Genomic DNA, 16,438 nt, shown 5'->3' with positions numbered 1-16,438 from the left:
TGTTTGAACCGCTGCTAATCTTTGATGGCATCCGCAGCAGCCCCCTCTTATTGCTTGTTCTAATATTAACTTCGAGCTGTGTTTGTCTTGGATGGCCATTCAGCACTCCAGAGCTGCGTGCAGTGGATGTGAGTCATTTAATCGACTCGAGTGTTTTCGTAGCTAGCAGATACACACCAAGATACTTTTGTGTATGATGAAACGCTGTCCAGAGCCCTTCCACGCTGTTGAAGTCTTAAGATCAAATGGCATTCATTTCAGTGGAACAAGTAAAAGGGAAAAAAATGAGATTTGATTTAATTTTTCTTTTAATTGTGGTATAGCATGTATATCCTGGAATTCATAACATATGTTACTCACCTCGATGTTGTTTATGTTAATGTTTCTGTGTACAAAAGTGACAGGGTGACACGCTGGCCTATTTTGAGTTAGCAAATCTGTCAGGGTAGTAGAAACCATGTGTGCAAATGGACTGATGCTTTGGGTAACAGGTAGATGAAAGCTTTGATTTTGAACTCACCTTTACGGCAACAACTTGGTCACTTTAAGCAGGAGATGGCAGAAACATTCCCAGCTGTTTATGCAGAACTAAGTGCAAGAGTTTGGATCTTCAATGACACATGTTTTCCCGTGCCTGATCTTCTGTCCTATCTTCGGTAGTCTTGCTTTTAAACATGTCATCAGGCTCAGGTGCCATTAAGAACGGCACTGGATGTGAGGTGCTCAGGGACTGGGCGGTCAGGGTGTCCTTGGGTGACTGCTGACCCCTTGAAGAGCTCAAGTCCTGGGTCTGGCTCTGGGGCAATCCCTTGGTGGTTATTCTGCTTTCTTTTTCATTTTTTACAACATTTAAAAACTAGCCCTGTAATTTATGCCCCTCCTGACACATACATAAATACGATAAATAAACCTTTCCTTATGTCTTTATGTAATGATAAATGTAATAGTTCCAGCAGCTGTTACCACATACACAGAAATCTTGCTTCTCACTGAAGTCTTCTCCGTATACTCTGCAGATGGGAACAAAATGACTTCGCAGCGTTCTTCGAAAGTCAGTACCACAGAACTGTTCTGGCTTTGCAAATCCCAAATCTGGGGGACCTTGTGAGGAAGGTCCTTCCTGCTGCCGCCCTTCCCCATTGTCTGATGGGGGCCTCTCTCGCTTCTGGGCATAGAGGACCAGGAGGACTTTCCAGTGAGCTGTTGGCTTCCGAAGTCTCTTAGGATTTTCAGGTCAAGCCAACTGCTTCAGTTTTTACATGGAAAACCTCTGGGTTTACATGCTTGTTGCAGAAAGAGCTAACTAACAGCTCATTTAGCAAGTGACCCGCTGAAGTTTACTTCGGGTTCCACTTTCTGATAGGTTTCAGGTGCAGCTTCAGGCACATTGCTGTAGGTTTTTCTGGAAGTGACAGAATTCTGCGTCGTTTCCAAAACTGACCCTGTGGCTCCTGCGGACTGAAGGAATTGAACCCTCTGCCCTTCTTGGGGTGTGGGAGACAAACTTCGTGGGCCTTGAGAGCTTAGCAAGGAAAGGCCTGCAAAGAGCCAGTTAGGCAACTCGTCTCTCGTGGGGATGTTGCTAAAATAGTGGATGCTCCGTATTCTTCCTGTTGGTTTTGATGAGGTAATAAGTCACTATTTTCATTTTTTTGTGTGTCTGTGGTGGTCTGGGTGGGGAAAATTAACATAGACAAAAAGTCGCAAAGCAGCAAGTATCAGTGATGTGCCAGGGGCTTGACCTGGTTGGGAAATGCATGCAGTTGAAAATGATGTTAGAACCAGGGAACGTTAACATCATAGAGTTGCTGTCGCTGCTTTAACCTCCCCCCCTTTGCCCCATCCATCCCCAGCCCTCTTCCTCATTCCTCTCCTAGCAGCTAGCTAAGTCAGATAATCAACTGAGGGCTTCAAAGTCAGTGCCCTTTATTTAACATCCTCTTTAATATTTTACAAAGAAACAGTGTTTGAAATGCTAGGGGGAAGAGATGGTAATGTCTATTGATATGGCATGTAATGTTAAATAGTACTTGCCACTTAGAAGCCTAAAAATGATAAAAATCAGTTTGAAATCCTTCCTGCTCCCTGCAGAGTTGACGGCAGTAGCGGAAGATCAAGATTTATCCCAGAGGTGAACGCTGCAGGGTAGGAGCTGCCTGAAGAAACCCCAGAGGAACAATACAATTTGTTAATACTCATTGTCTCTGTTTGGGCTTTCCTCACGGTTGTTCTGTGGCACTGAAACTTTAAAAGAAGTGAACTTTGTTTTATCCTGAGTAGAGCAAAGCAACAGCATCTTGTTCCTTTTCCCTTGCTCTTTTGAGAACATTAAACAAGAAGCAATTATGTGGCAATTGGCTGCTCCTGAGCTGATGTGCTTCTTCTTGGTTAGATGTCTTGGCTAATGGTTTGATCTTGCAATTATTATTCATTGTGAAGTCTGTGGGAATTCTGGGTACATCAGGAGTTCAGGGTCAAACTGTGTAGCTGTGTTCAGTGATATATTCTGTAAAATGCTCAAAATTAGTAATAAAACATTGAAAAATGTCCTTAGGTAAAGAGGATGGTGCATATTTGCCCAAGCCCATCCTCCGTGGGCTTATGACACTTGGGTCTATACTTGTCTTGAAGAAAAAAATATTTCAAAACTGTGGGCTTTGAAATCAGCTTGATTTTCTTCTTTATAAATTGGAAAATAAACGTATCATCTTGTATTTAAAATCCTAACAACTTGTAAGCCAGCTCTCATTCCCTTTGTAGACATGGGGAACTACTTGCCCAACACGCTGTTTTATTTTGCTTGGAAGATTTTTACATAGCTCTGGACTAAGGGCAGTAACCCATAATCATCATAAAAACAAGAAAGGGAGTATGTTTGTAGAGTATGTATGTAAAGCTAGTATACATTTCATTCTGTGGAGCTCCGTTACCTTGTTTTGTTAACTAACACTTGTATGAAATAAGAAGTTGAAGAAATAAAAAGTGAAGTTTGACTTTTTAAGTCTTCCCTGACTATCCAGTAAAACCCAGTATGACCAAGTGAGCTGATGGTGGGTTGGAGAGATGGAAGCCCCTAGGTACCCGTTGTGAATATTTTCTGTCTTACCTTAGGTTTTACACTGTCAAACCTCAATACCTGTAGAAGTCACTCAGCCCGTGGGTTTAATGTTTAATGTTTACTTGGCCTGTGATAGATGCCTAGTGACAAATCCTGCCCTTTCCTGCTCCCTGGGCACAGGAGGTCCTCCTGGTCCTTTCCCCGGGGGTCAGATGAAGGGGAAGGCGTTTTCTGATGCTTCAGAGCTCCCTTTGGGCTGGAAGGTGTGCTGGACCATTTCTGTTCAGACATTTGCACTCCACTTGGAAGAGAGAGAAAGCTGCACAAGTGCGAAATGCTCTTACTTGTGTGAAAACATTAAGTTTTACTTTAAAACGCCTTCTTTTTTACCCAGTTCTTAGCCTCAGGCAGAGCCTGCGAATGTCAGTGGATAGGCTGCCAGGGACGTCCCTATCTGTAAATCACAGTTAGAGTGCTGGAATTTGCAGAAAATAAACTCGGCTTATCTGGCTAGCTGAATATTTACTGATGAATTCTGTTTGTTGTACGCTGTGGTTAGAATATTGCAATGAAGTCAGCCTAGAGGAAAAAAGCTTTTTTTCCCCCCCCTATTGTACGGACTATGACATCTCCCATATTGTCTCAAGTAAAGCACTTAATTTAAAGCAGTTATGAATACAGGTTGAAAGCATGGTCTTGCCTCTGCTTAGATAAAGTCTGAGTTTGACAAGCAGTGACCAGTACTTGCTGTATCTGTTTCTTGCTGTTATCAGTAAGTGTTGGCAAAGGCATGCAGGCACTGGAAATAATTCAGCTGATTGAGTATTACGCTGCTTAAGCAGTTTTGAGAATTTACTGCCATAAATTTCAATCTGTTCTGGCTCCTGGTTTTATCTCCATCAGATATAAATTATCACGCTGTCAGCCTCTGGATAGCGCTGGAATGCTGCTGCCCGATGTATTTATTTTATTTTATTACCATAGCAAAGAAATCCCACTTGACTGTTTTTGAAGTCGTGTGTCTCTTAGCAGGTAAAATCCATTTCTCTTAATAAATGTATATTTCTGCCTGGTGTTGCTAGGATTTCCAACGGCAGAGCTGTCAGTCCTTGGTGACCTTTGAAGGTCCGAGGAGGGGTTCCCCGGTGCAAGGCTGCCTTTTCCAACCTCTGCAGCTCCCGGCTCCTTTGGTTGCAGTGGATTTATTCCTCAGAGGTAGTGAGGGGAGGTAGTTATGCTACATAAATAATAAATTAGATGCAGTGCTTTCTGAATTCATAAGTACCTACAAATTAATATTTTGGCAAGTGTTCCGAAACACGTGCTTCCTGTAAGTGACAAACCTGCACCCAGGGTGATGTACGTCAGTCGCTGAAGCCCGGGTCCGCTGGTGAATTTACAGGGGAGGGTCCGCAGTGGCTCATTTGGACCTGGTAAGCTGGTTCCCTGTGCTCATTTCCTTTGGAAGTCAGGGTTTTGATTTTAATTCAATGGAGCATTAGTCGCCTCAATTCCCCTACAGATCTGGCCATGTCATGTTAGTGTTGGAAGGTGCTCTTTATTTTTCCAAAGCCGTTTCTTAATTCTTAAAGTGATATAAATTCTGTCACTTAAAGTCAGTGCCAAGCATCCTTTTTTTCCTGCGTATGCTTTTCTTACGAGACGCTTGTTTGGGGGAAAAGACACAAAACTAAAAGTAGAGTTGAAGAGAGCTTGGCCGTGGGCTTTGCGTGTGAAATGCTGAACCTCCCAAGGCGTCGAAGTTGTTGGTGTTTTGCATCAAGGTTGCTGGTGTGGCTGGCCTGCAGGTTAGGCCAGCAGTTCCACCGCCAGCACGAGAGCTGTAATTTGTATGCGCGTGGCTCCATTTTGTACTGTCAGATGGGAAATCAGAAGCAAAAGGAGCAGAAAATAAACATGAATATTAACAAAAGGAGAGCAGAGGTGAAATGCTTGGTAATTGCTGCCTTTCCAGGGTGGTTATGTATGCATGTTCAGACTGATTTGCTCTATGAGCGTAAAGACTCATATGGTTTCAATTAGCATGCAGTGGCTCAAAGCTTTTCTAATGAGAATTGAAGTCAGAAAATTGTTTTCTTCGTTTCAATGTAAAACTTTGCATTCAAGTCATACTGCTTTTTTCCTTTTCCCTGGTAAGCGTATGAGTTTTACTTCTGGTGCAGACTGCAGCCTTGGGAAGCAAGGGCTGATAAACTGCTCTCCAGCGAAACCCTCTGGGAGATGCTCAGAGATGTGTAAGTTGGCTCTTGCAGCAATCGCAGCCTGCTCCCTGGCAGACAAATGTGTGCTGCACTGCAGAGGCCTGGAGGAGGTGATGTACGGAGTGCGAGGAGCTAGGGGAGAGTTCAGTGCATCCTAGAAGTTCCCTCTGCAATAACATACAACACACGTGTCCAGACATACAAACACCTGTAGTTATTAGAATTCTTCATAGGCAAGTCGCAACACACGTGTCCAGACATACAAACACCTCTAGTTATTAAAATTCTTCATAGGCAAGTCATGTCAAAAGCTGATTTAAATTGAAGACACCCGCTTACTAATGCAGAGAACACCCTTATCACAGGACTGGTTTCCATAGGCAGGGTTTACTCTTGTAAATAGACTTGTTGCATGGGGGAGCCTGACTCTGTGTGTTACGTTGCTTGTTCATCTTGGACAAAGCTTTTGTTCCTCAGCCTAATGTTCTGCCATCAAATCTTTGGATAAGATCATGGAGCAGATCCTCCTGAAGGATATGTCAAAACACACTGAAGACAGAGAGGTGGTTAGGGACAGCCAACATGGGTTCACCAAGAGCAAGCCGTACTTGACTAGTTTGGTGGCCCTGTACGATGGAGTGACTGCATCCGTGGACAAGGGAGGAGTTACGGATGTCATCTACCTGGACTTCTGTAAGGCAATTGATAATGACTCCCCACAACATTCTTACCTCTGAATTGGAGTGAGGTGGGTTTGATGGATGGACTGCTAGACGGTTAAGGAATTGGCTGGATGGCCGTATCCAGAGTTATAGACAATGTCTCAGTGTCAAAGTGGAAACCAGTAACGAGTGGTGTCCCTGAAGGGTCTATACTGGGATCAACACTATTTACTTTGAGCAACCTGATCTAGTGGAAGATGTACCTTGTGGCAGGGGGTTGGACTAGGTGATCTTTAAAGGTCCCCTCCAACCCGAACCCTCTGTGGTTCGCCAGGACAGCGCGGTTTTACAGGGCTGGAGCGTGTCTGTGGGACGGAGTCCATACGTACCCTGCGCGAGCCTGGTGCCCACAGAGGATGGAGCAACCCTGTAGTGCCTGGGTACGAAGGCGGCTGTGTGCTTGTGTGCAGTGTTGTCAGAGGTGCCTCTGCTTTAGATAAGCTCGGAAAAGTTAAAAATGGGGAAATAGATAGGTTTCCTGTATTAATTTTTTTTTTTTCAGTTCATTATGGACTTTGTGCAGCGGGTGAGAGTTTCACTGTTGGAGTGGAAATGCGGAGTTTAGGTGGCTGCAGGACCAGATGTCCGCTGCGTTTCCCCGTGGTACTCCCAATGCCTGATGGCTCAGAGGGAACTCGCTGCTTTTCTCTCGATGCAGGCACACACCTGCAGAGCAGGAGCGCGTGTAGCAACTTCTGCAATATGGTTTCTTAAGTGAAAACCTTGTATGTTTAAGAAAGCCAAACTGCAAAGAAAAATGGAAAACAGTAATAGAAAAAAAAAGGGAAAGAAACAGGTCAGACATGTAAGGATGGGATACCTATAAAGCCAGCCACATTAGAAATTAATTCACTGAGAGCTTTAAATATGAGTCATAGTCACTTTGTAAGCCTGTATTTTAAATTACAGCTTACTGAGCTTGTATGTGTCCCTGCTACATCTGAATTAACAATGTAGCGTAGCACATTTTTATAAGTGGACCTCTTGTGAGCCCTCTGTATGCTGCTGATTATATTTAGCCGAAGGGGACCGTGTTAATTGACCTTTCTCAAGGAGGTCTTTGCCAAGGCTGAGGCTTACTTGTTCTTTCCCATTGACACCTCTGCTTGGAGGTAGAGTTTGTTTTACTTGTGCCATGTATTGCTGCTCCGAACACAAAATGTTTGGAATTACTCAACCCTGCTGAAGAATAAAGTACAATTAAGCATTGCTTGAGGCTCACAGCTGAAGAATAGTCTCAGCTCTCTAAAGTACAAGTTTTCCTGCAGCATGGCATGTGTGATATTCTGGTCTGGGGTTCCTCTTCTGTGATGCTGAATGTCTACGCTGTAGATGCATCTGCCCCTGTCCTCCAGGCTTCCTTTGCAGGCCATGGAGAGAAATGGATGTTTCCAGTGCATGACTCATCTTACTTATTTTAGACGTCTTCTCTACAGTGAGATGAATCATTCCCTTAAAGAGCCTGTCTGCCTCGTCGGTCCTGTCAAATGACTTGGCTCCCCAGCCCACTGTGGCAGCTTGGTCCCTGGCTGTCCTCGCTGCAGGAATGTTTCTTCATTCCCAGCTCTCCCTTGGAGTTGACCAGCTAATTGCCTCTGAAGCTGAACGTGGGTGTTCACGAGGGATCGTTCCCTGCTGGAGCCATGCCGTGTCATCAGCGAGAGGAGCAACGTGCCAGGTTTGGCCGCCTCCACCCTCAGCAGCCTTCCCACTCGTCTCAGTGGGCTTTGCACTTGTTGCATGTCCCTTGCGAGGCAAAGCCAGTACTTGGTGGGCTGCAACACTCTGCTTTCGCTATTTAAGGTACTTTTGAATTGGGGGAAAAAAAAAAAGATAAACAAACCCACAAAATAATATGCTTAGGGCCACTGGAACTCCAGAGAAAGCCCAAAGAAAACGATGGCCAAGCCCTGTAAATCATATCTAGGGTCAATCTGCTGTCACAAGGGCTGGCCTTCAGGGATGCAATCCAGTAAATATACATTTATCTTGTAGATGTCTGAAATTTTGGATTTTGAATTCCAGCCATTGCATTTTAAACTGATAAAACCCCAGCAAAATTTCACCCACGAGCAAGCTCTGTTCTGCTGTACCTTCCCAGAAGGGGTGAGCATGGTGATACACAGAGTACAGCCAGAACGGTTGGAGATGAAGATCTGTATGCCACCTGTTTCTATGGCTAGCAAATATTTATGTTTATTGATGGAGATTATTGCCACAAGTGCTTTCTGTTCACATTTGGTTCTGACTTAAATGTGAGAAATTATTGTTGCACAGTTTAATCAGAGCATTTTATGTTTTTCCCTTGATTAAGACATCTGTGTATGTATTGACAAGTCTTTTGTTTCTTCGTTGGAAGCAACAGACTGCTTAGCAGGGCAATGGGATTCCCAAATTTTTATTTCTAAACATGGCTAATATGTTTCTGTATTTTAATAGACTGCTAAAAAGGAAGGAGATTTAAAGGAGGGCAAAAACATTTACTGAGTTAAAAAAGATGGAAGTGTGGAAAACTTACTAATTCCCTTTCAAATGTAAACAGACGGGAAGGGAGGGGTTGGGCTGTTTGAGCACACTGAAACTGTACGATTGATCTGGAAAGAATTTAATGATTTATACTTCTGTGTTCAAATTTATGCTAGGAAAGCTAGAAATTTTGCAAACCAGCAATTTGACACCTGCTAGTTTGTGAGCCCTTTGCACATGTTGATTTAAACTTTATATTATTATTTCAGATTTTTAGGACAAATGATACCATATGTATACTATAGATTATTAAGGGATTATCAGATGACTGTCACAGATGGCTGAAGAGGGAGAAAAATCTAGAAGTGATCTACAGAGAAAAATCACTGTGGATTACTGTCAGATTGGTCTGATAGAAACATCAGACCTTATCCTTAAGTGTGAAGTACCTGGAAAAGGATCAGAGCTTCAGATGTGTCCTAGTTTTTCTAACAAAGCAATGGCATTGCCTTAAGATTTTCTTTGCTCTGTGGTTATGTCATGTGGTGAAAATTTAGATGTCCTTCTGGATAGCACTTTCTGGATATCCATTACGCTTCTGGGGCAGCTGAAGTCAGTGCCTGACCAGTGCCAGTCTTCTTGCTGAAGACTGATTTTTCTTAGGGTGCTAATTTCAGCTAAGTGAAACGATGTCAATATCGGGATACTTCAAGATACTCAGTAGGATGTTTTTTAAGTGGCATTGTAACTTTCCAGGTACTTTCATCTCTTTATGTTGTGGAACCAGGATACGTTGGTGTTCGGAAAACAGTTGTGTTGTCTTGTTAGGTGCATCCTTACCACATGGAGATAGCAGACTGATGGTGATAGCCAGAGATAGAGGATGTCTGAACTGGTTTTCTGGCTCCTCCTGGGCGACCTTGGGGAGGTCTGTCTGAATGCCGTACCCAGAGCTGTGTAATATGGACCGTAATACCTCCTCTGCTCCTCTTGCGTACTTGCTGTAGGAGCCCCCTGTGAAAGGAGCTGCTCCTCAGCCGGTTTGGTACAGCAGGCACAGGGACCTGCCCTCGGTTGACTTCTGTGAGACAAGTGAGAAAATCCAAATCATGATACCACAGTCAAGTTTGCTTTGAGGAAATAAAATCGCAAAGTCTAGAGGGGGAGAATGCCTCAAAATAGGAAACGTGTTCATCAGGAAGAAACTTGATTTTCACAAAGCAGTTGGTTCGCAGGGACCTGGGTGCATTTTATCTGCAGAGTTTATTTGAGAAAGCTTACATGGAAACACTATGGAACAGGCTGCAAATTACCTGAAAAACTATAAACAAAGGCTACCAATGTAGATGGGGAATGTCTCCTTCAGGAGGACGTTTTGTGAGTCCTGGGCATACCCGTACCACGTCACCAGTGAGTTACCTGGTGGGAGGGTGTACCTGGTCCAGGAGAGGTCCTGCATTTTCACCCCCGTTCATCATCTCTGAATCTTACTGTCATGCAGCTGTTGAAGCCCCCCATCGGGGTGTTTAGCAGGTGTTAGGAACAGACCTCTCTACTGTATTCATTAGTGAATGGAAATAGGCTGCTGCTTAGTAAGGAGCAAGGGGCCGAGTGTGAAGGTTGAGAAGCTACTCAAAGCATTGCTGTCAGACAGGAGCTCAGGTTTGATCTCGGTCACAAAAGTAGTATTTATGTAGCGCTCCTAAATTTAAAGAGCTATAGAAAAGATTGATTTCTTTCTCCTCCCCCCGCACCGGCTTTTTTTTTTTTTTTTTAAAATGAAACTGCACTATTAAGTCGCTGAGGTTTTTATCTTCATAGTGTATGTTATTGATACATTTTGGAGACAGTGGAAAGGCAGTTTGTCATCTTTAAGATTTTAAGCACCTGAGAGAAAGCCACAGTGGCTCTTTGATATTGCACTCTGCTGAAAAAGAACCTCATCCACGTTGTTAATTATAGTGTTTTTTTTTTCTTTTTCTTCACAGTCAGCTGTGTGCAGAGGGAATTCTTGCTGAATGGTCCCACAATGGCCACCCTGCAATTCCCCTACTTAATGAGCTACTTCTCACACAAATAGATTTCAGAATAACTGGGCATAGATGTTTAGGTGTCTGGGCGTTTTTTTTGTTGGTGTTTTTTTTTTTCTTTTTTTTTTCCTGAAAATGATTGTCAGTCTTCATTTTAATTTCAGCTTTCAAGCCTGTTGAAACGCAGCATTCCTGTCATTGCAAAGGTTATTCAGCCGTGCGAACCGTGGCGGATTCTGAAAGGTTACAGGCGTTTCCCTCCCCGGCGTGCACCTGTCGTCCTGCCGTTAGCTGTTTGCCGGCTGCCTTCGGTAGCCCGCGGGGCAGGGGACTTGCTGGGTTGTGTCTTGTGCGGTGCGGGGTATAGGAGCCTATGGCTGCTGCAGGCAGCAAGTTGCAGAGTGGGAAATGCTACCTTTGTCTGCTTCTGGGGGGAAAAAATATCTCAAATGTCCTTTTCAGCGTCTCTTTACAGCAAAAAAAAAAAAGCAACCCCTAAAGGAACAATAAACCTCATACAGACCTCCTGGCTCACGTTCACTACAGAGTATGTTTACTTAGGCTGCAAAAATACCGATTCACGATATCAGCTCAAGGCAAACTCCATCTGGTCTGGTGGTCCCCCTTAATCATCTCTCGTTTCTAGCATCGCCTCCTCTGTTTCTTTCCCGAGTTCCTCTCTGGCGTCAGAAGGTCCCAGCTGTCGCCGACCAGCCTGACGGTGGGGCTGTCCTCTCTGGCGGGCTCAGCACCTCGCCTCTCCGATCTGCCTCCATCCTCTCCCGTCCATTGCTATTTCCTGTATGTTTTCCAGGGCTTTGTTTGAAATAAGGTCCAGTGGGAATCCCGAGTGGGGTTTCTGTTTGTTTGGTATCTTCTTGAACGTCAACATGAGCCTATGGGGGAAAAAAAAATAATCCTGTTCATTATGGAAGCTCAGTTAATCGGGGATGATTAAGGGGAAGCTTGATACTACCTGCCCAGCCATAGAAGTGAGTTACGGCGCCTGAAGATGAAAAGCCATGAGGAATCAGTCTTAATTTAGTACAACTTAACATCGTGCTTTTATTTTTATCTACTTCAGGGCAAGAGATAACAGGTCAAAACTTCCCAGCATGACAAAAGCGGGCAGAATTTGGAGAAGGTGGCACAGATGGGAGCGCAGAGCCCCGTTGCTCTGCAAGCACGTGTCTGAAAGACCTCTTCTGTCCCGCTCTGTCTGTGTGGGAAGTGTCGCTGGAAAATCTGACAGGATCCCCAAGGTTCAGAGCTGAGGGGGCTCACAGGGAGTGCAGAGAGCATCCACCAGAGCTGCTTCCCTGGGCTATGGAAATGAGGAGTGGTGGGGCTACTGACAGCCACGCGTTTTTCTCAGGAAAACAAAGAATTCTCATGTATCTCATCAGGCGGGTGTGGGAGAGGAAGAGGACTTTTTCTCAAAGACCACAAGAAGCCTGCTTTTGAACTGAATCTAGATTTTAAAAAAGGAAAGAGATTGTTCGCAGAGGTTTCCTTTGGTGATTAGTGTTTGCGATCCAAGTTCTTGTTTCAGTGGACATTCAAGCGGAGACATGTGATACATATAGAATTAAATTTTTTTCACTGTTTTCAGATGGTTTTGCTCAAGGATTTAGATATTCAGATCTTGGTTTTCTTCATGTGTTTCTACAAGCCAGGGTTTACTTCGGTGTCCTAGAATAAGTGTGTTGACACACGTATCCTGGATGAAGAGCCCTTTCTTTCTGAATTACCTACATCTGCTTTCAAAGCTGATCATGATAAAATCATAGTTAGATGCCCTTTCACTGCAGTTCAAACCCTACTTTATTCTGAAATGACTTTCATGTGTAGACAAGCCCTTAGGAAACTCTTTTTGTTTGAAATTAAATCTCCTTACTTTATTAGCCCTTGCATTTTATGTTTGTACTGAGAAATGAATCCTGTTCCTTTAAGGTGTTTTTTGGTTTGCTTTGCTTTGCAGGCTGTAAGATGGCACATTGAACTACAGCCATGGGCAAGTCCAACTCCTTCCCTCAGCTATGAGGCCTTCAGGTTCCTCAAGTACATCAGCACTTCTCAGGTACGTTTTTCATTTCAGTCTCTATTTAGAAAACAGTTTGCCTGGCGCAGGCTGTTCCCTCTCAGATAAGGAGTTAACCTCACACCAAACTGATTTCAAAACTGCTTTATTTCTAAAGTTGCTTAACTTAGCAGTGATGGTCAACATGAATGTAAAGGTCAAAGTACAGGGTAGAAAGAATGCATTATTTCCTTGCTTTTTATTTCCAGATGAGTTCGTGTCCTGACAGGAGTACAATATGACTGAAATTCCAGACATGGTTCCTCTCCCGCTCTCTCTCTTTCTCACTCTCTCTCAGACACGGGAAAATATGGAGCCCTCCGTAGCGAGAGAGCTGTGTATTCAGCCATTCCCCCTCAATAATAATGTGATAACCAGGCTCATTTTAGCTAAAACGGATGCATTTGATGTTCCCAGTAAAATGGGAACAAGGCATCAGTCTCTAACTTGGACAAATTGTCCCAATGGTACCAATAGAATCCTGATATTTTGAGGGCAAAAATGATCTGGGAAATTAGTAGGTTTATGTGCTTTTTCAAAGGTGACATTTCCAAGTCCAGATTGTGTTGACAGATACTTCCAGGGTCAGCGTATATGGAAGTTGGGCTGTCATGTCTTAACGGAGGCATCACTTCTGCACAACAGCATTTACGTGTCCATTTCCTGTAATTAAAAAATGGGAAAGGTGCTGGATGCCCACAGTTCTGACAGAGTGGCTGCTTTCAGTACCCAGGTGTATCAGCAATTGACCCTTGAATGCAGATTGAACTGTACCATCGCTTACACCAGAGAACAGCAAAAAAGCTCAGGTGCTAGTGTCACTGAAATGTCATTCACATACAAAATTCTTTGTTAATGCAGTGCTTTCGAGGCTGAGACAGAAGATTAATTTGAAACACGTCTGAAAATATGCTGCTGTGTTGATGGTGTGGTAACCGGGAGGGTAGCAGACTGTTCACTTGTCCTCCAGCTTGTGGGTACCGCTGGCTGAATGCTCAAGAAAATGGCATCTCTGCCTCCACTTATGCCAGCGCTGAGAGGGCAGGAGGCAAGATGATGCATGTGGAGACAGCCAGAGATGTGTGTAGAGCTGCTTGTTTTGTTGTACAGAACTTTAGGCTGCGGCAGGCACATTAAGCTGGAAACATCCTTCATTTTGGTGTCTAATAAACAGTGGCAGATGCTGCTAAACTCCACTAGTTGGGTCAAAGCCTACGCGGACATCAATTAGCAGAGAGTTTATTGCTTCTGACACAGTAATCAAGAAGTTTCATTCCCAGAGTAACTGACCCCGATGGGGGGGACAAGCCTAAGTGAAAACAAAAAAATGAGAGAAATCCTTGTTCCTGACCTGGCAGATATTATAGGATTAATAACTGACAGGATAGCACCATGACTGGTATGGGTACTTCTGGAAATGGGATCCTGCTTACGTAGATGAGCATGGGATCTCGTTTTCCTTGTTTGCTGAGCAAGTGTCTGCTACTTACTGTGCCTGAGTTCAGCTCCCTGCCATTAGTGTAGGATGGCTCGAACTGCTGGAGGGGGGAAGATGCCATGTCAAGAGGGTCGAGGTGTGGCCAGAAAGAGCTTTTTCAGTGCTGGTATCTAATGATCAGAAGAGACATCTTACACGTGCTGTTGTTTGTGTGACAGTAGCGAGTAGAAGCCCAGAACAGGACGTGAGCTCGGTGCATCAGGGTCTGTAAATCACACAACAGATGAGTGATGGTGCTGTAGGCAGAGTTCAGGATTTTTTGGTTTTGATAGCGAGAGCTATTAAGTAGCAAGAGCTATTAAAATTGCTCCAAATTCTGAGTGTTGTAATTGCTCATAATACCATGAGTCAATTAAGTGGCAGCATTGCAGGATCTTACTTTTTTGTAGAGAGCACATTATTCTTCTGTGTCTTAAAATTAGCGCTGGTTATTGCAATGCCATTTGTTTCTTGATTGTTATGTGACTGAAGGGAAATGGGTAGTGGGATGCAGTGCAAATCATTGCTTAAAACTCAGTGAATCCTGAGAGCAGCATGAAGAGATGCTATATTAGCTTTTATGAATTTTCCGTGGGAATTATGAGCTGAGCAGGAGCAGGGAGGTGGTGATGCAGTATACAGCTTTGGATGTAATGTGGCAGATAATGATCTTTCAGAGCTTAAACTTCTTAAAGAATGAGAATTTTATTTGCTTATTATAAAGGCACATGACGGAGAGTGCCTACCGCAGCAAAGGCTAGGTTCCAGTTTTTGCTCTCGTCCCTGTGTAAAATTGTTCCATTCTGTGGTTCTAGGTGTGGCCAAACCTGTGCTTTTTATTTGGCTAAAATTGAGAGCTGAGTGGGGGTAGTCTACTGTAGAGGAAGGAAGGAGCAAGATGAGAACAGCCAGTTCAGGACTGATGTTTAACGTGGTTTTCTTTGTCTCTGCTACTGTTCTTTCCACCTTTTTTATTGTTGGCTTTCTGGCAGTGCCAGCTCCCATCCCTGCAGCCAGGGTTGGTACTGGGCCCAAAGAACAACTTTTCATCATGATGACCCAGCTGGGTTCCTGCAACTCTTTCCAGTCTTTGCCTTCCTATCTGCATGTTAGCAGCCTATGCCCTGCAACCCCTCAATTTCATGGCCAGGCTGCACGTGGTTTGAAAAGCCCTTGGATAACCAACAGTAAGCTGATGCTGATGCAGTGCGGCACAACCTCTCTTGGGCAGAAGTAGCCACAGCTTTGGTGCTTACCTCTGCTTTTCGTCACCTCCTTACCCCTGCTACAGCGATGGCTGTGCCAATGGCACTGGCTTCCTCTTGGCTCCTACCTGCTGCGTCCTGGCTCTCAAATGCTAGAAAGGCTGCGGCATCCCCAGCTCCAGGCCTGCCTTTTCCAGAGCGGGTCCAGAGGAGGAGGATGGTGCAGGACGGTGTGGCAGAGCCTGGAGGTGAAGCACAGCCCTGCAGCTCAGACGTGGGTAGGAGCACCAGCCGCCCAGCCTGGGCACAGCTGGCAGAGCGGGGCTGTGCGGATGGAGACGGAGAGCGGGCAGGGCACTGAAGCTCCGGCCAGGGTGGCCGGGCAGAGCCGGTGCTGCAGGCAGGGGCTCCTCCGTAGGGGGTCACTCACAGGGCCATGGCTCCCTTGGCTCAGTCACTGCTGCCTCTCAGCCATTGCGGGCTGCTGCTCGTCTGCTGGCAAAGCTGGCTTCACCTCACGCAAGTAGTTTTTGACATTTCTGGGTTTCTGATGCATCCAGCACTTTTTAGTCCTTGCTTTCTTGGGCTTTACAAGGACTTTGACTTACAGTCTTCCTCCCTGCAGTGTCCATATCTGCTCTCCTTTTGCAGTATTTTTATCCTGGCTTTACACTCCGGATGTCTAAGCCAGCACAGCATAGACACACGTGCTATGATTCCTCTGTTTAGTTAAGCGCTTGCTTAAATCCCTTTGTTGTTGGAGAGGGGATGTGTTGGGGTAATGATTAAATCTCTTCTGGAACTGAGGTCCAGGACACTCTAGGTAAGGTATACAGTGACACAGCAATCTGTCATTACAATCTTGGATTGTGACATGATTTTAACATGCTTCAGGATGCAGAATCCACTCCAAGGTTTGAAAAGGAAAACAAAACAAATCAAAACAAAAACCAAACAACCAACCAACCCCAGAACTGTAATACTGAAGCAACTGGTTCTCAGGAAAATTGGTTTTGGGGTATAGTACTAATACTTAATTATTTGGTTTTCAAATTGTGTTGCTCTGGGGGATTATGTAAGCCTTAAATTTCACCAAGCATAACAGACAAACAAGGAAAAAAAATAATCAAATCTCCATAGCTGTGGGTCAGATTGACAATCAGATTTAAATGAAACCA

General features: G+C 44.5%; 1 protein-coding gene across 1 annotated transcript in view; it reads left to right on the top strand.

Annotated features, from left to right (window-relative positions):
- The first annotated feature begins 5,792 nt into the window (after positions 1 to 5,792).
- The window catches only part of METTL24 (methyltransferase like 24), a 32,386-nt gene continuing 21,740 nt past the window's right edge, over positions 5,793 to 16,438 (top strand). The window contains exons 1-3 of the mRNA XM_009703548.1: positions 5,793 to 5,978; positions 10,663 to 10,809; positions 12,480 to 12,578. Of these exons, the coding sequence (XP_009701850.1) occupies positions 5,793 to 5,978; positions 10,663 to 10,809; positions 12,480 to 12,578 (432 nt within the window). The remainder of the gene's footprint in view (positions 5,979 to 10,662; positions 10,810 to 12,479; positions 12,579 to 16,438) is intronic.

Source organism: Cariama cristata, unplaced genomic scaffold (genome assembly GCF_000690535.1).
Source record: "Cariama cristata isolate BGI_N322 unplaced genomic scaffold, ASM69053v1 scaffold21287, whole genome shotgun sequence".
Lineage (NCBI taxonomy): Eukaryota > Metazoa > Chordata > Aves > Cariamiformes > Cariamidae > Cariama > Cariama cristata.
The sequence above is the reverse complement of the archived record's forward strand: the minus strand, read 5'-3'. Positions and strand labels throughout refer to the sequence as shown.